The sequence below is a fragment of the Vollenhovia emeryi genome, unplaced genomic scaffold (genome assembly GCF_000949405.1).
Source record: "Vollenhovia emeryi isolate VEMERY1.0 unplaced genomic scaffold, V.emery_V1.0 DF939135.1, whole genome shotgun sequence".
Lineage (NCBI taxonomy): Eukaryota > Metazoa > Arthropoda > Insecta > Hymenoptera > Formicidae > Vollenhovia > Vollenhovia emeryi.
This window is the reverse complement of record NW_011967231.1, coordinates 1,297,277-1,312,043: the sequence shown is the minus strand read 5'-3', so window position 1 is coordinate 1,312,043 and position 14,767 is coordinate 1,297,277. Positions and strand designations below refer to the sequence as shown.

The 14,767-nt window shown below is 46.5% G+C and overlaps 1 protein-coding gene across 1 annotated transcript; it reads left to right on the top strand.

Annotated features, from left to right (window-relative positions):
- The first annotated feature begins 122 nt into the window (after positions 1-122).
- LOC105567711 (enolase-phosphatase E1) lies at positions 123-13,467 on the top strand. The gene is made up of 6 exons (XM_012022791.1): positions 123-1,467; positions 2,258-2,359; positions 3,234-3,427; positions 4,779-4,911; positions 5,013-5,136; positions 5,281-13,467. Exons 1-6 carry the CDS (start codon positions 1,366-1,368, stop codon positions 6,732-6,734), a joined length of 2,109 nt encoding a protein of 702 aa, XP_011878181.1. The 5' UTR covers positions 123-1,365; the 3' UTR covers positions 6,735-13,467.
- The last annotated feature ends 1,300 nt before the right edge of the window (positions 13,468-14,767 follow it).

Sequence of the window (14,767 nt, the reverse complement as noted above, 5' to 3'; positions counted from 1 at the left end):
AGGATCCTCCGCCGCCGGTGGCCGCGGGGATCCTCGCGACGGCGGGAGGGTCGCGCGCACGCCGACTCGCGACGGCCGCGGCCGCTCATTGGACGGCGACCCCGAGGTGGAACGAGCGATTCGCGGCGCGCACACTCACACCGCCGCGCGATCGCGAGTGTCTACGCGCGCCGACACGGGCCCCCGCGGTTTTGTATTCGAGACGGCAGAGTCGTCGCGACTCGCCGCGGAACCCCTGGCCGCGCGGCCTGTAATTTTCCTTCCCCGAAAATCGCGCCTCTCCCGCCCGACGACGCGCGGAATCCTTGTTGGAGATAGAAGCGAGGTGGAAGGTAGCAAAGTGTTGACCGACGTTCCAACCCTTTGGCGAGCTAATGGTCAAGTTATATGTCTGTCTTTTTTAATTTTACAAACGAAGGCGTACGATTTAACTATTAGTTAACTTGTCAGGAGGTTGGAACAATCTGCCCCGAGAGGATCAAGGTGTAGCTGGACGCGCTCTTTGTCGACATTCACAGGTTGAATAAGTCTTACGTATAAGAAAGTAAGAGCTACCCAGGTAGCCAAATGCCCAGTACAAATTTTCAAGGCAGAGACACTGCAGATTGTATACAGGAACCGATGTATTTGAACGTTGGCCGACATGTCAGACATAAATACAACAAAATCTGCTCACGTAACCGAACCTGCTCGGCCAAAACTAAAGCCAAATGTGGACGCGGATGGCTATGGCCTTGGTGTGGGTTTCTGACGCCAATCTGTTAACACTTTGCTGACCGGGCTCAAAGTAGAAACTAGTCTAACTGCCCCGCGTTTCCTAGTACGAAATTCGACCGCGTTTTCTTGACGCGCGACACGCCGACGGCGTAGTCATGCGACCGTTACGCTCGAAAAGGACCGAGACCCCATGGTCGAAACGTCGTGGGACAAAGAATTTATCGCCAGTCGGATCGAGGGAAAAAAAATCTTTCTTCCGGTCATTTGTTTACCGGCGAAGAAAAAGGGCCTTCCAGGCCATTCGAGGGCACTCGAGGCAATTCTTCCCGCTCCGCGAGAGGTCGTGGTCGAGGGAAAATCCGGGCACCCGGGACGCCTGGGTACGGACGTGGTTACTGGGTACGGCAGGGCGCGGGCTGCGAGCAGAGGGGGACCGCGCGAGTTCGCACGCATATACCGGCGCGGCGGCGTACATTGGCGCACGGCCAGCAGCGAATTCGTTCGCCGGCTCCCAACGAGAACGCGTCGTCGCCGACACACACGCACACAGCCAGTGAACCTAACCGAGGGGGAGCCTACACACACATATATATATATAGATACCGCCGATTATTAATCCTACGGTCGTGGGCGAGTCGGTTTGTGGAAATGGCCGGGGAAAAGCGCAGCCAGGAACAGGACGAGGTCTCGCTCGCGAGGACGGTGCTCGTCGACATCGAGGGCACCACCACGAGCATCGGCTTCGTCAAGGTAAATGGAGGCCGGCGAGGGGCCGCGCGAGAGCAGCAAAGAACGCCTCGCGTCCTCGCCTCGGGATCGAGGGCCGCGGCGCCGGGTCGTTGTCTCTTGCGACGCGTCGCCTCTCGGGAGCGGCGCCCGGCTCTTTCCCCGTCGAGGTCTACCCCGCGGGCGGCGTTTCATCTTTCCTCGCCGAACTCCCCTCCCTCCCCGTTTCCGTCCCCCGCGAAGTCGTCCGGGTGTCGGGCGAGAGGACGTCTCGCGTCTTCTCTCCTCGCCGTGTCGTCGCGCGCGGTCGAACTCTACGCCGGGTTATTGTCCTCGCGTCGGGGCGGTGTGCCGGCTCGAATCGCGAGTTTTCGGCCGACCGTGAACCGCCGCCGCCACCGCCGCCCGCCACCCGCCGCCCGCCGCCCGTCGCCGGCCGCCGCCGCCGCCGCCGCCACCGTGTTTGCGAGACCGAGAGATTTCGCGAGCTAAGGCGACCCGCTCTCGCGGTCGGAGGGCCCGAGCCCGCGGCGCTCGGGGCTCCAGGCTCCGAGCGACGGACGGCCGAGGAGGAGCCGCCGAAGACGCTGGCTTAAAAAACAAATGCTACGGTCTTTTTATAGACGTCGGTCGTCGGCGCCGGCATGTATATTGACGCGACGCGCCGAGACGCCGCGCGGAACGCCGACGGGAAAACAACGGGACGCACGCACACGCATACGCGCGCCCGCGTGCGTGCGCGCGCGCGCGCGATTTTCCCGGCGCTGGCGGCCGCGTGTCTCGGTCTTACGAACGCGACCTGTTTCTCTTGCAGGAGACCCTCTTTCCCTACGTGCGCCAGACTCTGAAAGACTACATCGAGACCAAGTGGGAGGACGAGGAGTTCAAGCAGGACTACGGCAAGCTGAAGGAACAGGTAAATACGAGACATTGACCAGTAGGAGGAGCAGGTAAATACGGGGAGGAAAACGGTCGGATATGACGTTCGCCTTTGTTCCAAGTCGAATGAGAGAAATATGTGCGCCAGAAATTTGTATCCCATTGTACCCCGAGTCCTCCTTCCGCTCCCTCACGCACAATTCCACGTTTTCAACCGAACGCAACGCGAGGGACAAGTTTTATTTGCGACGCGAGTGAAAGAGGGACCGATTGATCCGTCAGGTTCCAGGGTAAAGTCCTTTGTTTCAAAATAGTCAAGATCGGACAAGTACGCGGGAAGATCTTCTGTTAGCCGCCGTCTCGTGCGGATAATAAACTTTACTCCCTTCTTCCCCCCCCCCCTCTCGTCCCCCCGACAGTGTTAAAATCTTCAGCCTAGCACGAGCACAATTGATTTGTAGAGACGTATCTTTTGTATTAAATTCTGCATCCCATCCTCCAGATTTTATTTCATGTGCACGTATGGTCAGCAGCACATCTGTTTCCTTGTACTGTTCACAGGAGAGTCCTCTATTACGAGATAGGCTTCCAGTATGAGATAGCAGATTTTCAATGTGAAAATTTAATCACAACGATCACGCGATCTAACAATAAATTTTCCACCAAACAGACTGCACTCGAAGGGCAACGAATTCACGACGGAACCAACAGATGGTGCCTGCTTGGCAAAAACCCTGCTCTCTCATATTAGGAGCTTGTCGCATAATAGGCGACTTCCCTCTGATCGTTTTAAGAACTTCCACTACAAACGTTTCGAGATAAATATTTGTAACGTCCCATTTCTCTCAAACGTTCCCTTCGCCGATTCCGTGTCGGTCGCCAATGGTTCATCAATGCGTCCTTTTTTTTAGGCAAAAAAGGACGAGGAAGATAAGATAGACGGCTTTGTAGCGATTGCCGGCGATAAGCCCGAGGAGGAGAAAGACTCGCTTTTGAAAAATGTTTTCTGGCAAATGGATAACGATCGTAAGACGGGCGCACTAAAGCAACTGCAAGGACACATGTTGCGTGATGCGTATAAGATTGCCAAAGTTATTAAAGGACAGTAAGTTACTCCATCTTCTTTCGTATCGGACGATTAGATTCATTCCACGTGCGCGCCGTACTGCCCTTGCGAAATCCCCACAAGTCTGCCGCATATAAGATCAGCCGTCTACACGAATGGCATCGTGCATTTAGATGAAAATGTCGAGACACCTATTCGATACGTACGCAAAACAATTGCGCAAACCACCGTACAACCGTCACAAATAGTGAGATGAACAGTAGCACTTGGGCTCACTTCAGTCACGTTTCATTTATTATTCACTCTTCATGTGAGATCTCTTCTTTTTTTTTACTGCGTACGTAAACGCGAATTCTGTATTCTTTAATTTTAACCCGCGAATGCTTCGCAGCCCGGCCGTCGGATGCGTTGACAACTACCTTTACTACGCCGAACGTAGTTTTGCAAATAACGTCGACCCTCGATTTTAACCCTCGACTACACTGGCGAGATCTGGCCTACATAACTACGAAACTACCCCGCGGGCTAGTTTCGTAGAGATACGGTCCAGCGCTGAGAAAAGGGCTGCGGTTCACTCGATGCATCGCAACGTTCTTTTTCTCCTTCCTTTTAACCAACAAAGAAGCAGAAGTAGAACACTGGAAGCGTTCGCAGCATCAAGTGAACCGCGGTCTACATGAAGCTACGGTAACGTCGCTCGCGCCACGTGAGAAATATTTGCGTAATTATGTAATTGTACAAATATATTTAATCACCCCACCAGTGTAGTTAAGGGTTCTTTAGAATGGCACTCGCGAGTTAAAGAGTGAGAACAAGGTCGGCTCCACTTTCTTCGCATTCGATCCTGGTGACAAAGTAGGTACCAAGCGAAAGGTCTCGCCAAGATGATCGCAGATACGTCGGTCTCAGAGTGCACCTGTTTAACGTTCCAGAGATATCGGGCTCGAAAAAATTCCCAAACCAATACCTTTCCGAACAAAAAGACATCCCTTCTGTCACTGACGTGTTCGCTTTGCCAAAATGATCTGCAACCGAAGGCTCTTGGCCAAGCGGATGCACTGTTCGATGGATCCGAGCTGGAGTCGACTAAAAAGGTTTTCCCAATGGTCGATGCTAATGACATCTTTGGCGTCCGATATCTCTGGAACGTTAAATAGGTACACGCTGGGACTAACTGTTAGCTTGACGAGTCCTTTCGTTTGGTGCCTACTTTGCGACCAAAATCGAGAGCGGAAAAAATGGAGCCATTTGCCCGTGGACACTTGTCCTCACTCTTTGATGATGAAAATGGTCGTGATTCAATAAGAAACGTGGACTATAAAATGTGAGAAAATTGAAAGAATTTAAGCTAGTCTTAACGTCATGCTTCAATAGAGTGTGTCTTGTTTAGCGTTTACGAAGATGTTCCTAAAGCATTAGAATCCTGGACAAGCAACGGCAAAAAGATATACGTCTACTCAAGCGGCAGCGTCGAGGCGCAGAAGCTCCTTTTCGGATATTCCGTACACGGCGATTTGCTTAAGGTACTCGGCGATAATGCATTACGTTGCAAAACTTGTATATCCTATCGTAAATATCGTAAGCATCTTGGCGACGTTTGTATAAACCATTTTCTCCCTTTTAGTATTTCAGTGGTTTCTTCGACACAGAAGTAGGCGCGAAGCAAGAAAGCGACAGCTATAAAAACATATTAAGTAAAATCGGCGAGAAACCGTCCGATGTGATTTTTCTCACTGATGTCGTAAAAGGTTCGTACATTCCTTCTCTCTTCGAACGGGAGAGAGAAGATATCGATTTAAGTTGAGCAGTCAGATTTTCTATGTCACATTTCAACGACGACTTGCGAAATGTCCTTTCTTCGCTCACTCTCTTCTTCCTTCAATCGATAACAGAAGCTGCAGCCGCCAAGGAAGCAGGTTTGTCAACAGTGATCGTAGTACGCGAGGGTAATGCTGCACTAACTGACGAGGAAAAAGTTGCGTATACAACCGTCAAGTCCTTCTTGGACTTGACGTTTCAGACATCTGCGAAACGGCAAAAATTAGAGACGGCAGATGACAAGGTTGACGAAGGTACGGCTGCCGTTGGTGAGCCAATGGACACTTCCGAGGACGTAGAGATGTCCGATGTCAGCGATAAGAAAGTTGAGAAGGACGACGCGAAAGAAGTAATTGAACCGGCAGGAAGGGAATGCGCCAAGGATCAGCCGTCGAAAGACGCCTCGGTTTCTTTAGGACAAGCGAAAGAGTCAACGGCGGTTGAGAAAGATGTTTCAAATGCCGAGCAGGAGGTGAAGGAATCTGATGCCAAATCTAAGGATACGAGTGAGGACGCAGGCTCCTCTGAAAGTGCCAAATGCACCGCGAACGATGACGCTGCGCCAAAAGACAACGACAAAGGCGCCGCGGCGGAGAAGACTGAGGAGACTTTAGACGCAATCGCGACTGAAATCACTGCCGATGACTCTATGGACGTGTCCGTACCAGAGTCCGCGTCAAAGTCCGAGACCACTGCCGCGTCTTCCGAGAAAAAGGTCGAGGATTCTGCAGACAAGGATGTGCCGGCTGAGGGTGTCGAGAAAATTCAAACGATTGAAAGTGACGAGAAAGCAGACGGCAGTGGGTCGCAAACTTGCGACAAGAATGCAGCGAACAAATCGGAAGAATGCTCGGCCGTGAAAACAGACGAGGTGAAGGAGGACTCGAAGATTACTTCGGGCGAGAGCGAGAATGTTTTAGCGAAGAGCGAGCAAGAGGTAACGAAAGTGGAGACGACCGATGTCACGGAAAACGGGGAGGCCGCAGAAACAGCCGCGGAGAAAACGGTCACGGAGGCGGAAGCAGCGGCTACTGACGTGAGGAAAGAAGCAACGGCGTCAACTGACGCAGGGAAGAGTTCGGAAGTAACCGCGGAATCTGAAAAGGTCGATGAGAAGGTAGCCCAGACAGTGGAAACGAAAACGACCGACGCTGAGAAACGCGAGAACGAGGCCGCGCAGCAGGAGACAATAAAAGAAGAGGAGACAGTGAAAGAAGGGAATGTAGTGGACACGAAGGACAAGAATACAGTGGATTCGGAAAAGCAAAAACTCAACGGAACCACGCAAAACGGGAATACGGATGTGCCAGTGTTGGACGACAAGTTACATAGCAACGGACTGAATGAGGGGCCGTCGAAGGAGGCGACGAACGAGGACGCGGCCGTGGCGCAGAACGGTGAGCCCGAGAGTTTGTCGGAAAGTAGTGCGGAGTCCATAAAAGTTAAAAAAGTCGTCGACTCCGCCGTGGCCGACGGTGCCGGCGAATCCGACGTTGTTCCTCCCGTAGTCGTAGCGGCGACGTCTTAACTTTGTTCTTATATACAGTTTTAAGGAGCCCTTCATGCATAACCCCAATCCACAAGTACTTATTCGCAGGTATAAACTGATATTAATTGATCCCACACGTATACTTTATGTAAATCGTACTATGTCAAAAAAAAATGTAACGCGCTACTTTAAGATGCAGCTCGTGAAACTACCGTTTGTTTCGGCGGCTCTATAACGAGAGAGAGAGAGAGAGAGAGAGGCACAGAAAGAAAATAGTATGGTATGGAAAGACACTTCAGACTTGGGTTTTTTTTTCTTTCTTTAGACGTTACTACATCTCACTTTTCTTGACGACCAACTTCTACTTGTATCGTTGCCGTTTATGCGTTAATCGGCGTAAAGTCAGCTTTTATCGTCGATTCCCTCATGGTTGACTCTTTGACTTTAGACTACTGCGACAACGTTTACACGAGGAAAGACCATGAATATAGTTGAAGTTGCAAATGTTTGTTTTTTTTTTAACTGTAATTTCACACGATCTGAAAGTGATGAAACCGAACGCAGTGTCATCCGCTGTGAACAGTCACTACTACTCTTACGATTCTCGTGGGGCTTTTTGTTCCTAATATTACTCGACACGTGTGTGTATCTTTTTTATACCGTCTGAACAGAACGACTATACATGAAAAAAAAAACTGATAGGATAGGTAATTTCAATAGAGTTGCAGTACGTTAAAATATCGATTGTATCTGTGCCAAATGAATTTCACGGCGTGAGACCACGCTTCACTCGTTTCGTTTCTTTTTTTTCTTCAACGTTCTCCGTCTCTCGATAATTTTACAAATCAACTTTACGAGATCTGGTCGATGTTTTATTTTACTGCTGCAACCGCGAAACTGACTAAGGATAATTATTTTAAGACTGTATTGATTACAGCCTTTAACAGTCGCGTCGTCTTGTAGATTATACGATAGACCTTCGTTGCGCACAGCATATTTAACTTTGCGAATTGATAAAACGGTGCATCTCGGCTAAATAATTGTAGATACGTCGCACAATGAAACTTGACTCAATTACGTTAGTTTGCTTGCGTTTTTGTTATATGTAAGATTATAAAGGAAAAATTTTTTAAGACTAGGACTTTTTGCATCGATATCGCTTTCTGCCCTCGTTTTGTCCGCCTAATATGATTCGCGTAATGTAACTTGCCTCGCAACAAATACCGCAATGCGGAACCGTTAAGAAACTAGCTGATGTCGCGAAACGTTCATCAAAGAGCCTAAGAAGAGTGCACTTTAGCTTTTAAATATTCTGTAGTCTCGCGATTCAGCTCGCAGCTGCTTAGTTTTAGAGGTGAATGGCTCTATACGGTTATTTGAACGAACCGGCCCGGTGATCGCGCAATTTCAAGGGGTTACGTAGCCAATTGGATCCACTCTCTTCTACATTTAACCGTGTAATTTAAACACTCGCGGAAGAGCATATCGATTCGTAGATTTACTCTGTCATTCCTAATAAATTAATATTGCGTTACAAAGTCTACACACGCGGAATACGTTTATATTATCGCTTTGCAGTTAATCTAATGGCAAGTTTAATCGCCTGCACTAATGTACCCTAAAAGCTGCTACACACGAAACATACCCAAGTATCCAAGTGTAAAATGCAAAACATGTGCACTTTCACTGATAACGTCATACATACACATATATATTATATATCTTATGTATCACTGTGTTTATATATACATATATAATTGCTTATACCAGATATTAATACATATAAATATTAGAGCTTATATGTACAACATGTATACGTTATATACTTTGTATATGTAAACACGTGATATCGCAAAAATGTGGTACACACGAAATTACCTTATCGGTCACAATGTTCGTGCTTTTATAATTTTACACGCGGTAGCTTTTGGTGTGCACTTCCCGTGTGCTTTCACGTGAAATCACTATAGATAGAGCGCTGGGCAAGGCTACCCCTGCGTCAGCCGTCCGCGTGGATTACGTGCCAAGCGATAATGCGGCTATATTACGTGTAGACTGTCGCTCAGTTTTGTGATGCTCAACATGGTTTTTAAAAGGAAAACGCGTATGGAAACAATACTAAGAAAAATAATGATGAGCGGTTAGAGTGGGATCGCGCTCTCGGCGGAGAATCGATTACCGATTACTTTCACCGCTGCTCATTATGCTCCATTCCTGTTAAATTGACTGTGATTTAAGAATATTACTAGACATAGGTTGTGCTCGAAACGATTCGTTGTTATCAGTAGCGTTCGTCCTCGTCGGGTGTGATATTCCGTTGCGGTTATATTTTTTCTCTCTCTCTCTGTTTTTTTTTCTTCTTCATTTCAGACTTAGGATGTCCGCGTGTCTAGTCGAAGTCAAGCGAGGAGAGGGTGAGAAGTGGCGGAGACTTCTATAGATCGATAGACGATTTCGCGTTGTTTGCTCTACATATTACGTTCGCCGACTAGGGAGATACGCGATGAGACCGGAAGTAAACGTGGGTGCCACGTGCGTCTCGGTACGTTCGCGCCAGCGTGTGCGACAGAAGCGGGCACGGAGAACGAGCGCGGTTTGATATTTTACGGTGTATACTCTTGACGGACCTCGCATATTTTATTTATAAGTCGTCCCCCCCCGAAGAGGCGCTCGATACGGTTGCGACAGATTGTATTGTATTCCCGCCGTTACATGTGTCACTCGCATCTCGAAGCATACGGAGCTCTTCGCGCTTTCCACCGCGTTCCACCGAGGCGCCGACAGTCCCAAGTTCAGCGATCGAGTCGTTTCTTTCACATGTAAACGTACGACGGCGCGGCACAGGTGGCCCCGAGACCCACTTATCCGCGCCGTCGAACGTGCACGCGTTTTTAATTCTGAAATAACTCGATCTTGAAATAACGACACCGGCAGGCGTTGTGTCCCGTAATCGCGCGGGTTGACCGGGAAATCAAACAGCAGCAGGGAGAGAAACGCACGGAATGCGCGCGAGTCTCTCGGATGCTTCCCGTTTGTCGCACGACGATTAATATCGCGCGCCGAAAGCAAAAAGCAAAAAACTGCCACGGATTCACGACGATGGTGAACTCGAGGGTGAGGCGGAGATGCGCCCGAGGCCCCGTCCCGGCTGACTTTCACGACATCGCCCGAATCATCACCTCCATATCATTCATACTACCGTTTTGCGTCGATAGTCGGGCAGGCCGAAGCGCGCATCTCGATCGCACGCTCGTGCACGAGCCCACGCTCAATTACGTAGATTATCGTAATCTTTAAACGTCCTCAATGCCATGGCGATCGTTTTATTAATACACGACTGAATTTAGATATTTGCGTGTGCTGCTGAAAACGTGTTTGTCTTGCGATCTCGGAATGTACAATTTGTAATTGGACGAAAGTTTATTCAAGTCCGTACGGCATTGGGCGCGTGTTAATCCCAACGATAGTTGAACTGATTTACCGAGTTCCCCGAATAGCACGGAATGCGTCGAGGCCCAATTTGTTGGCTAACGATATTTCAACTCGGGGAAGCGACTCCCAAAGTTCAGCGCTGTTGCATTCGGGCCTGATTTATCTCGGAAAAGATGTAAAGCGAGCTAATATTATTTTGACGACCGAGTCTCGAATTTATTCGGGGAAAATTCACGTGAAAATACCAATTATTGTACACGTTATTCTGTAATTTTCAATATTGAGAGACTCTGAGACGATCACGATTTTACTTTTACCTTTGGAAAAGGAAGACTATTAAAAAAAATTATATTCAACGTCATGAAAATGTGAATAAATCCTAAAATCGTACATCTTATAAACGCGACTCGCGACATTGCAAAATTCTTCCGGAATCGCGGCATCTCTTTTTTTAACATTCAAGACGGAGGCCCGAACGCATTCAACAATTTTTTAACTCTACAAAAAGCCCACGAATGAGCAAAAGACTTGACGTAACACTGCCTCGTTGTTCATTGTACGAAAATGGCTCGACTGAAACTCTGATCAATCTCTGCAATACTACTAAGATTCGGGATTGCGTGCCGTTCTGAGGCGACGACGCGTGCGGTTTTATAGTTTCGTGACTTAGCGATAGATTTACCACCTCTGGCGAGAGGTAGAAAACGATGATCCTGCAACATCGCGCCTTTACGATCGTAAACTCACGGGAAACCGCCCCCGCCTTTCCGAAGCGTCGAAATTGTACGAGACGATCGAACAGAGAAAACAAAAATCCAACGTAGAACAGGAGTAACCTCATCGTATTCATTAGCGATATTATTGTTTGTAATTCATTGGCTATATTATCTGTAACACATCAATATAATTGTAGGAGAGACGTAAGGACTTGATCGATACTTTCTAACTCTTAAGGCTAGATATCCCCGAGGGGGGAAGAGTGGAAGTCGGATATCGACATTTTTCTATTGAATTTCAAACTTTTCCCTTCGTAAAATTCTTTTGCGCGTGTATCCCTTGTTAATTTATTAGATTAATCGTCCAATTGTATGCATGTATACGAAAAGCTTGTTTGAATACGGCGTATTTATTTTAAGCAAGAACAATCGTGCCATCTGTGCAGTTTGAATAATACAACGTGATGTGAAAATATTTTGAATGTAAAGTTAAAGCGAGCTTCTTAATTTACAGCGACTGCGCCAATGGGGCGGCTCAAGTTTAAACTTTTCTCGAGATTCTGATAAATTATCATTTAACATTCTATATATCTGAAGACATAAATTAATAATTGCTCCAAGGATTCTTTTTTATAACACGCGGATCATCGTCCTTGCACTTGGACTCGGTCGATATTTGATTTCCACTCCTCAATTGTTCCTACGAGCCCGTCGCATTTCCCCCATCTCCTCTCACTTACGCTTTCAACGAATCGCATTACGTTCTTCCCTCGAGGGAAAGTTACGATTATCATTGTTCGCGGTGTTCTCGCAGATATCCATGTGTGTACGTTAGATTGTGAAAACACGAGTGGTACGGTTTGGTTTGACTTTTTCGTTTACATTTAATCGCGCTGTCGACGGATTCCCCCCCATATATGTTATCCGAATAACCAATGAATCCCAAGAGGTATGCGTTGTACAGAGCTAATCAGCGAATTCTGTTCCCCCCCCTGAATCCTGACTGCGTTCGTAGAGCAAAATAAATGAATTTTGCAACTAGAATTGTGACGTTCGTTTTCATTTCAGTCTCCCACGTAGCGTGTCGTAATGTAACGGTGTCTACGAATGTAAAAGTTGTGTATGTTTAAGAAAATGCTGTACACGTATGCTAACTTGAAACTAACTCTATTGATAATCACTCGACTTGCGAGGAATTGCTTTCTTTTTACATATTGTTTCTTGCATCAATTCTGTCGCATTCGCGTAATCTCGGGGTAAGTCTTGATCGAGACGCCAAACTCAGGATAACGAATCTTCACTCCAACGGAGTGGCCACATATAAAGTGCATTGTTCCCGTACATACATACATGCGTATCGTTCCCGAATCGTTATCGAGACTTAGAAATTATCGCGAGCCTATCCTAACATTCGCGCTGTGCGTTTATATTGTAGTACAACGATTCAACATTCGCTACCTTAAGACACTCCCATTTGAATTTTGCACCAGATAGAACCGCGAGATAGCAAGCAGCCTGTGTTATCGCGGTTGGAGTAACTTCGTTTTACATTTGTATACTCGTGTTATAGCTGCCAATAAAGCGTAGGATGCCTCATCATCGTTTCAGTTCTTGATTAGTAGCTCGTTTCGTAAGCTCGACGGTCACTCGTGACCTTCAGCGAAGAATACCATTTATTATAAATTTGTAATCTCTAATATATTTATTGAATACCTTTGCAATTAGCTTTAAGACGACATATCCGCGTTGAAGCTTAATAGAAATTGAAGGGAGGACGAAAAGCTTTCTCTCGGCCCCGCGATTTAATTCGTTAGAAATACTTTCGGTCGCTTGCTGTCCGAGAAAACTGTTGAGCGAACTCGACGCTTTCGCGAAGATAAAATTACCCGCCGAACACACGGCAAGCAAATAAAGCGATATAAGTGCGATGAGTCATCCTAAGTGTCGCATTTAAGGATTCCTGCAGAAAGGGGAGCTGTGTGTGCGATGTTTCGAGGTGGGAAGGAAGTTTGTAACGAATTAGAGAAGCCGCACACGTACCGCAAGTAGATTGGCATAAGTTAAACGTTGTTAGTCGATCGCAACCTTTCGGTCCTTTGACTCGTCCATTCGACTATCGCCCCCCCCCCCCCCCCCCGTTAGCTCGTAACGTTAGATTAACTCATTAGATGTATCTCTATCGCAATACGATATAGTAATATAGTTATAGCAGCGTACTTTACGGATTATTATTATGCGTTAATCGATATACTTTCATGTTTAATCCGCCGATTTTCAACGGCCGGTAGATCGTATAAAGTATTTGCAAACCGATGCAGCCGCACACTTCCGGAGTGTGGGACACGATAGGCTTCGCCAAGTCGACGATTCGCTAATTGGCATTCGTGCCGATGTCTTTTAATCGGCGTGATTTTATACCTTCGGAACAACAGCTGTTTGTCCGAGTCGCGTCATATCATTTTGTGTCTACCGTATTTATACAGAATCATCTGCTTTCGACTTGAAACAGAAACTTTCTTACCGCAGCAACGTCGACTACGAACTTCGCTGAGTTTCGCAATGTAATTGTAAGAACGAAATGTATTGGATATTTGGTACTGGAAATACACGATTTCAAAATGTCACCTTCCGCCTTTTCTTTCCGACACGAAACCAACGCCATTTACGCGACAGGGATCCCTGTCGTCCGTTTGTCCAGCCTTTGCTCGCGAATAAAGTCTACGAAGTTTTGACGATGCTAACGAATCTTGCGACGAAAAACAAATCTGGTAGATTCAACCAGTCGTTTGTTAGAAAATGGACCAATCAGAATTCCTTTAGGATTTACCAGATGTGTAGTGAAGTCTAGCCAACTTCTGGTTATGAAATATCGAGACCTATCGTGCTAACTAGAATTTCTGTTTGGTTTAGCCAAAATACATTCTATCATACATGCCTCGTTGATACAATCGAGGCATTTTTCCCGGTAAATGCCATTTCGTTTTTCAAGACATACGAAGTCCGTTCCGTTGAAAGAAAGAATGAACAGACGAGTTTTGTGCGTGCATAATTAATCTGATTTTAAATTACTCTCAAAGCAACGGATTTTTAGAACGTTATTTTTACGTGTAACATTCTTTTGTGGATTCATTATTTTAAAGTTAAGATGATAGCTAATTAATACAAGTTTAATTAGCTGGATGATAGGTAATTAATACAAGTTAATCAAGACTCACCGGTAGGGTACGATGCGCAGCAGCGGAGTGCATTAATTAATCTGTAAAATAAAAGAGTAATTAATTAAAAACAGTCGCCGAATATTAATATTGGTATTTCGCAAGGTGATTTTTGCGCACGCCAAATATTTCATTCTCGCGTCGCGCAAAAGATATTTCGTAGAAAGACTACGTGGTTTCGAAAAAAAAATCTTTTAATTCGATACAGATGAGAATGTAATTTTTATCTGAACCGTAACGTTTGCAAAATACATTATTCCAGGCATGTCGCGACACGAGAAAAAGCGAGGGGGAAACCGTCCGAGATGGTATTGCGGTGTACAGATTTGTGGCGTTACTGGGCATTACTAGGCATTTCTTTGGGCATTATAAAGATAAAATAAGATTAAATAAAATCAAACAAGATAAATAAGATAAAGTAATGGGCATTAGTGGGCATTGTACAGATTTGCGGCATTACTGGGCATTACTAGGCATTTTTCTAGCATTAGTTTGGGCATTATATAAAGATAAAATAAGATAATAAGATAAAATAATGCTCACTGGGCATTGTATACAGATTTGCGGCATTACTGGGCATTACTAGGCATTTTTCTAGCATTAGTTTGGGCATTATAAAGATAAAATAAGATAAAATAATGTCCACTGGGCATTGTACAGATTTGCGGCATTACTGGGCATTAATGCCGAAAATGCAATCGTGGGAATT

Bases quoted from the DNA above. Each gene is read 5' to 3' on its own strand.
- LOC105567711 (XM_012022791.1), top strand. From the start codon at position 1,366: ATGGCCGGGGAAAAGCGCAGCCAGGAACAGGACGAGGTCTCGCTCGCG. The intron at 2,360-3,233 runs GTAAATACGAGA...CCTTTTTTTTAG, and splicing joins ACGGCAAGCTGAAGGAACAG to GCAAAAAAGGACGAGGAAGA. The intron at 3,428-4,778 runs GTAAGTTACTCC...TGTCTTGTTTAG, and splicing joins GCCAAAGTTATTAAAGGACA to CGTTTACGAAGATGTTCCTA.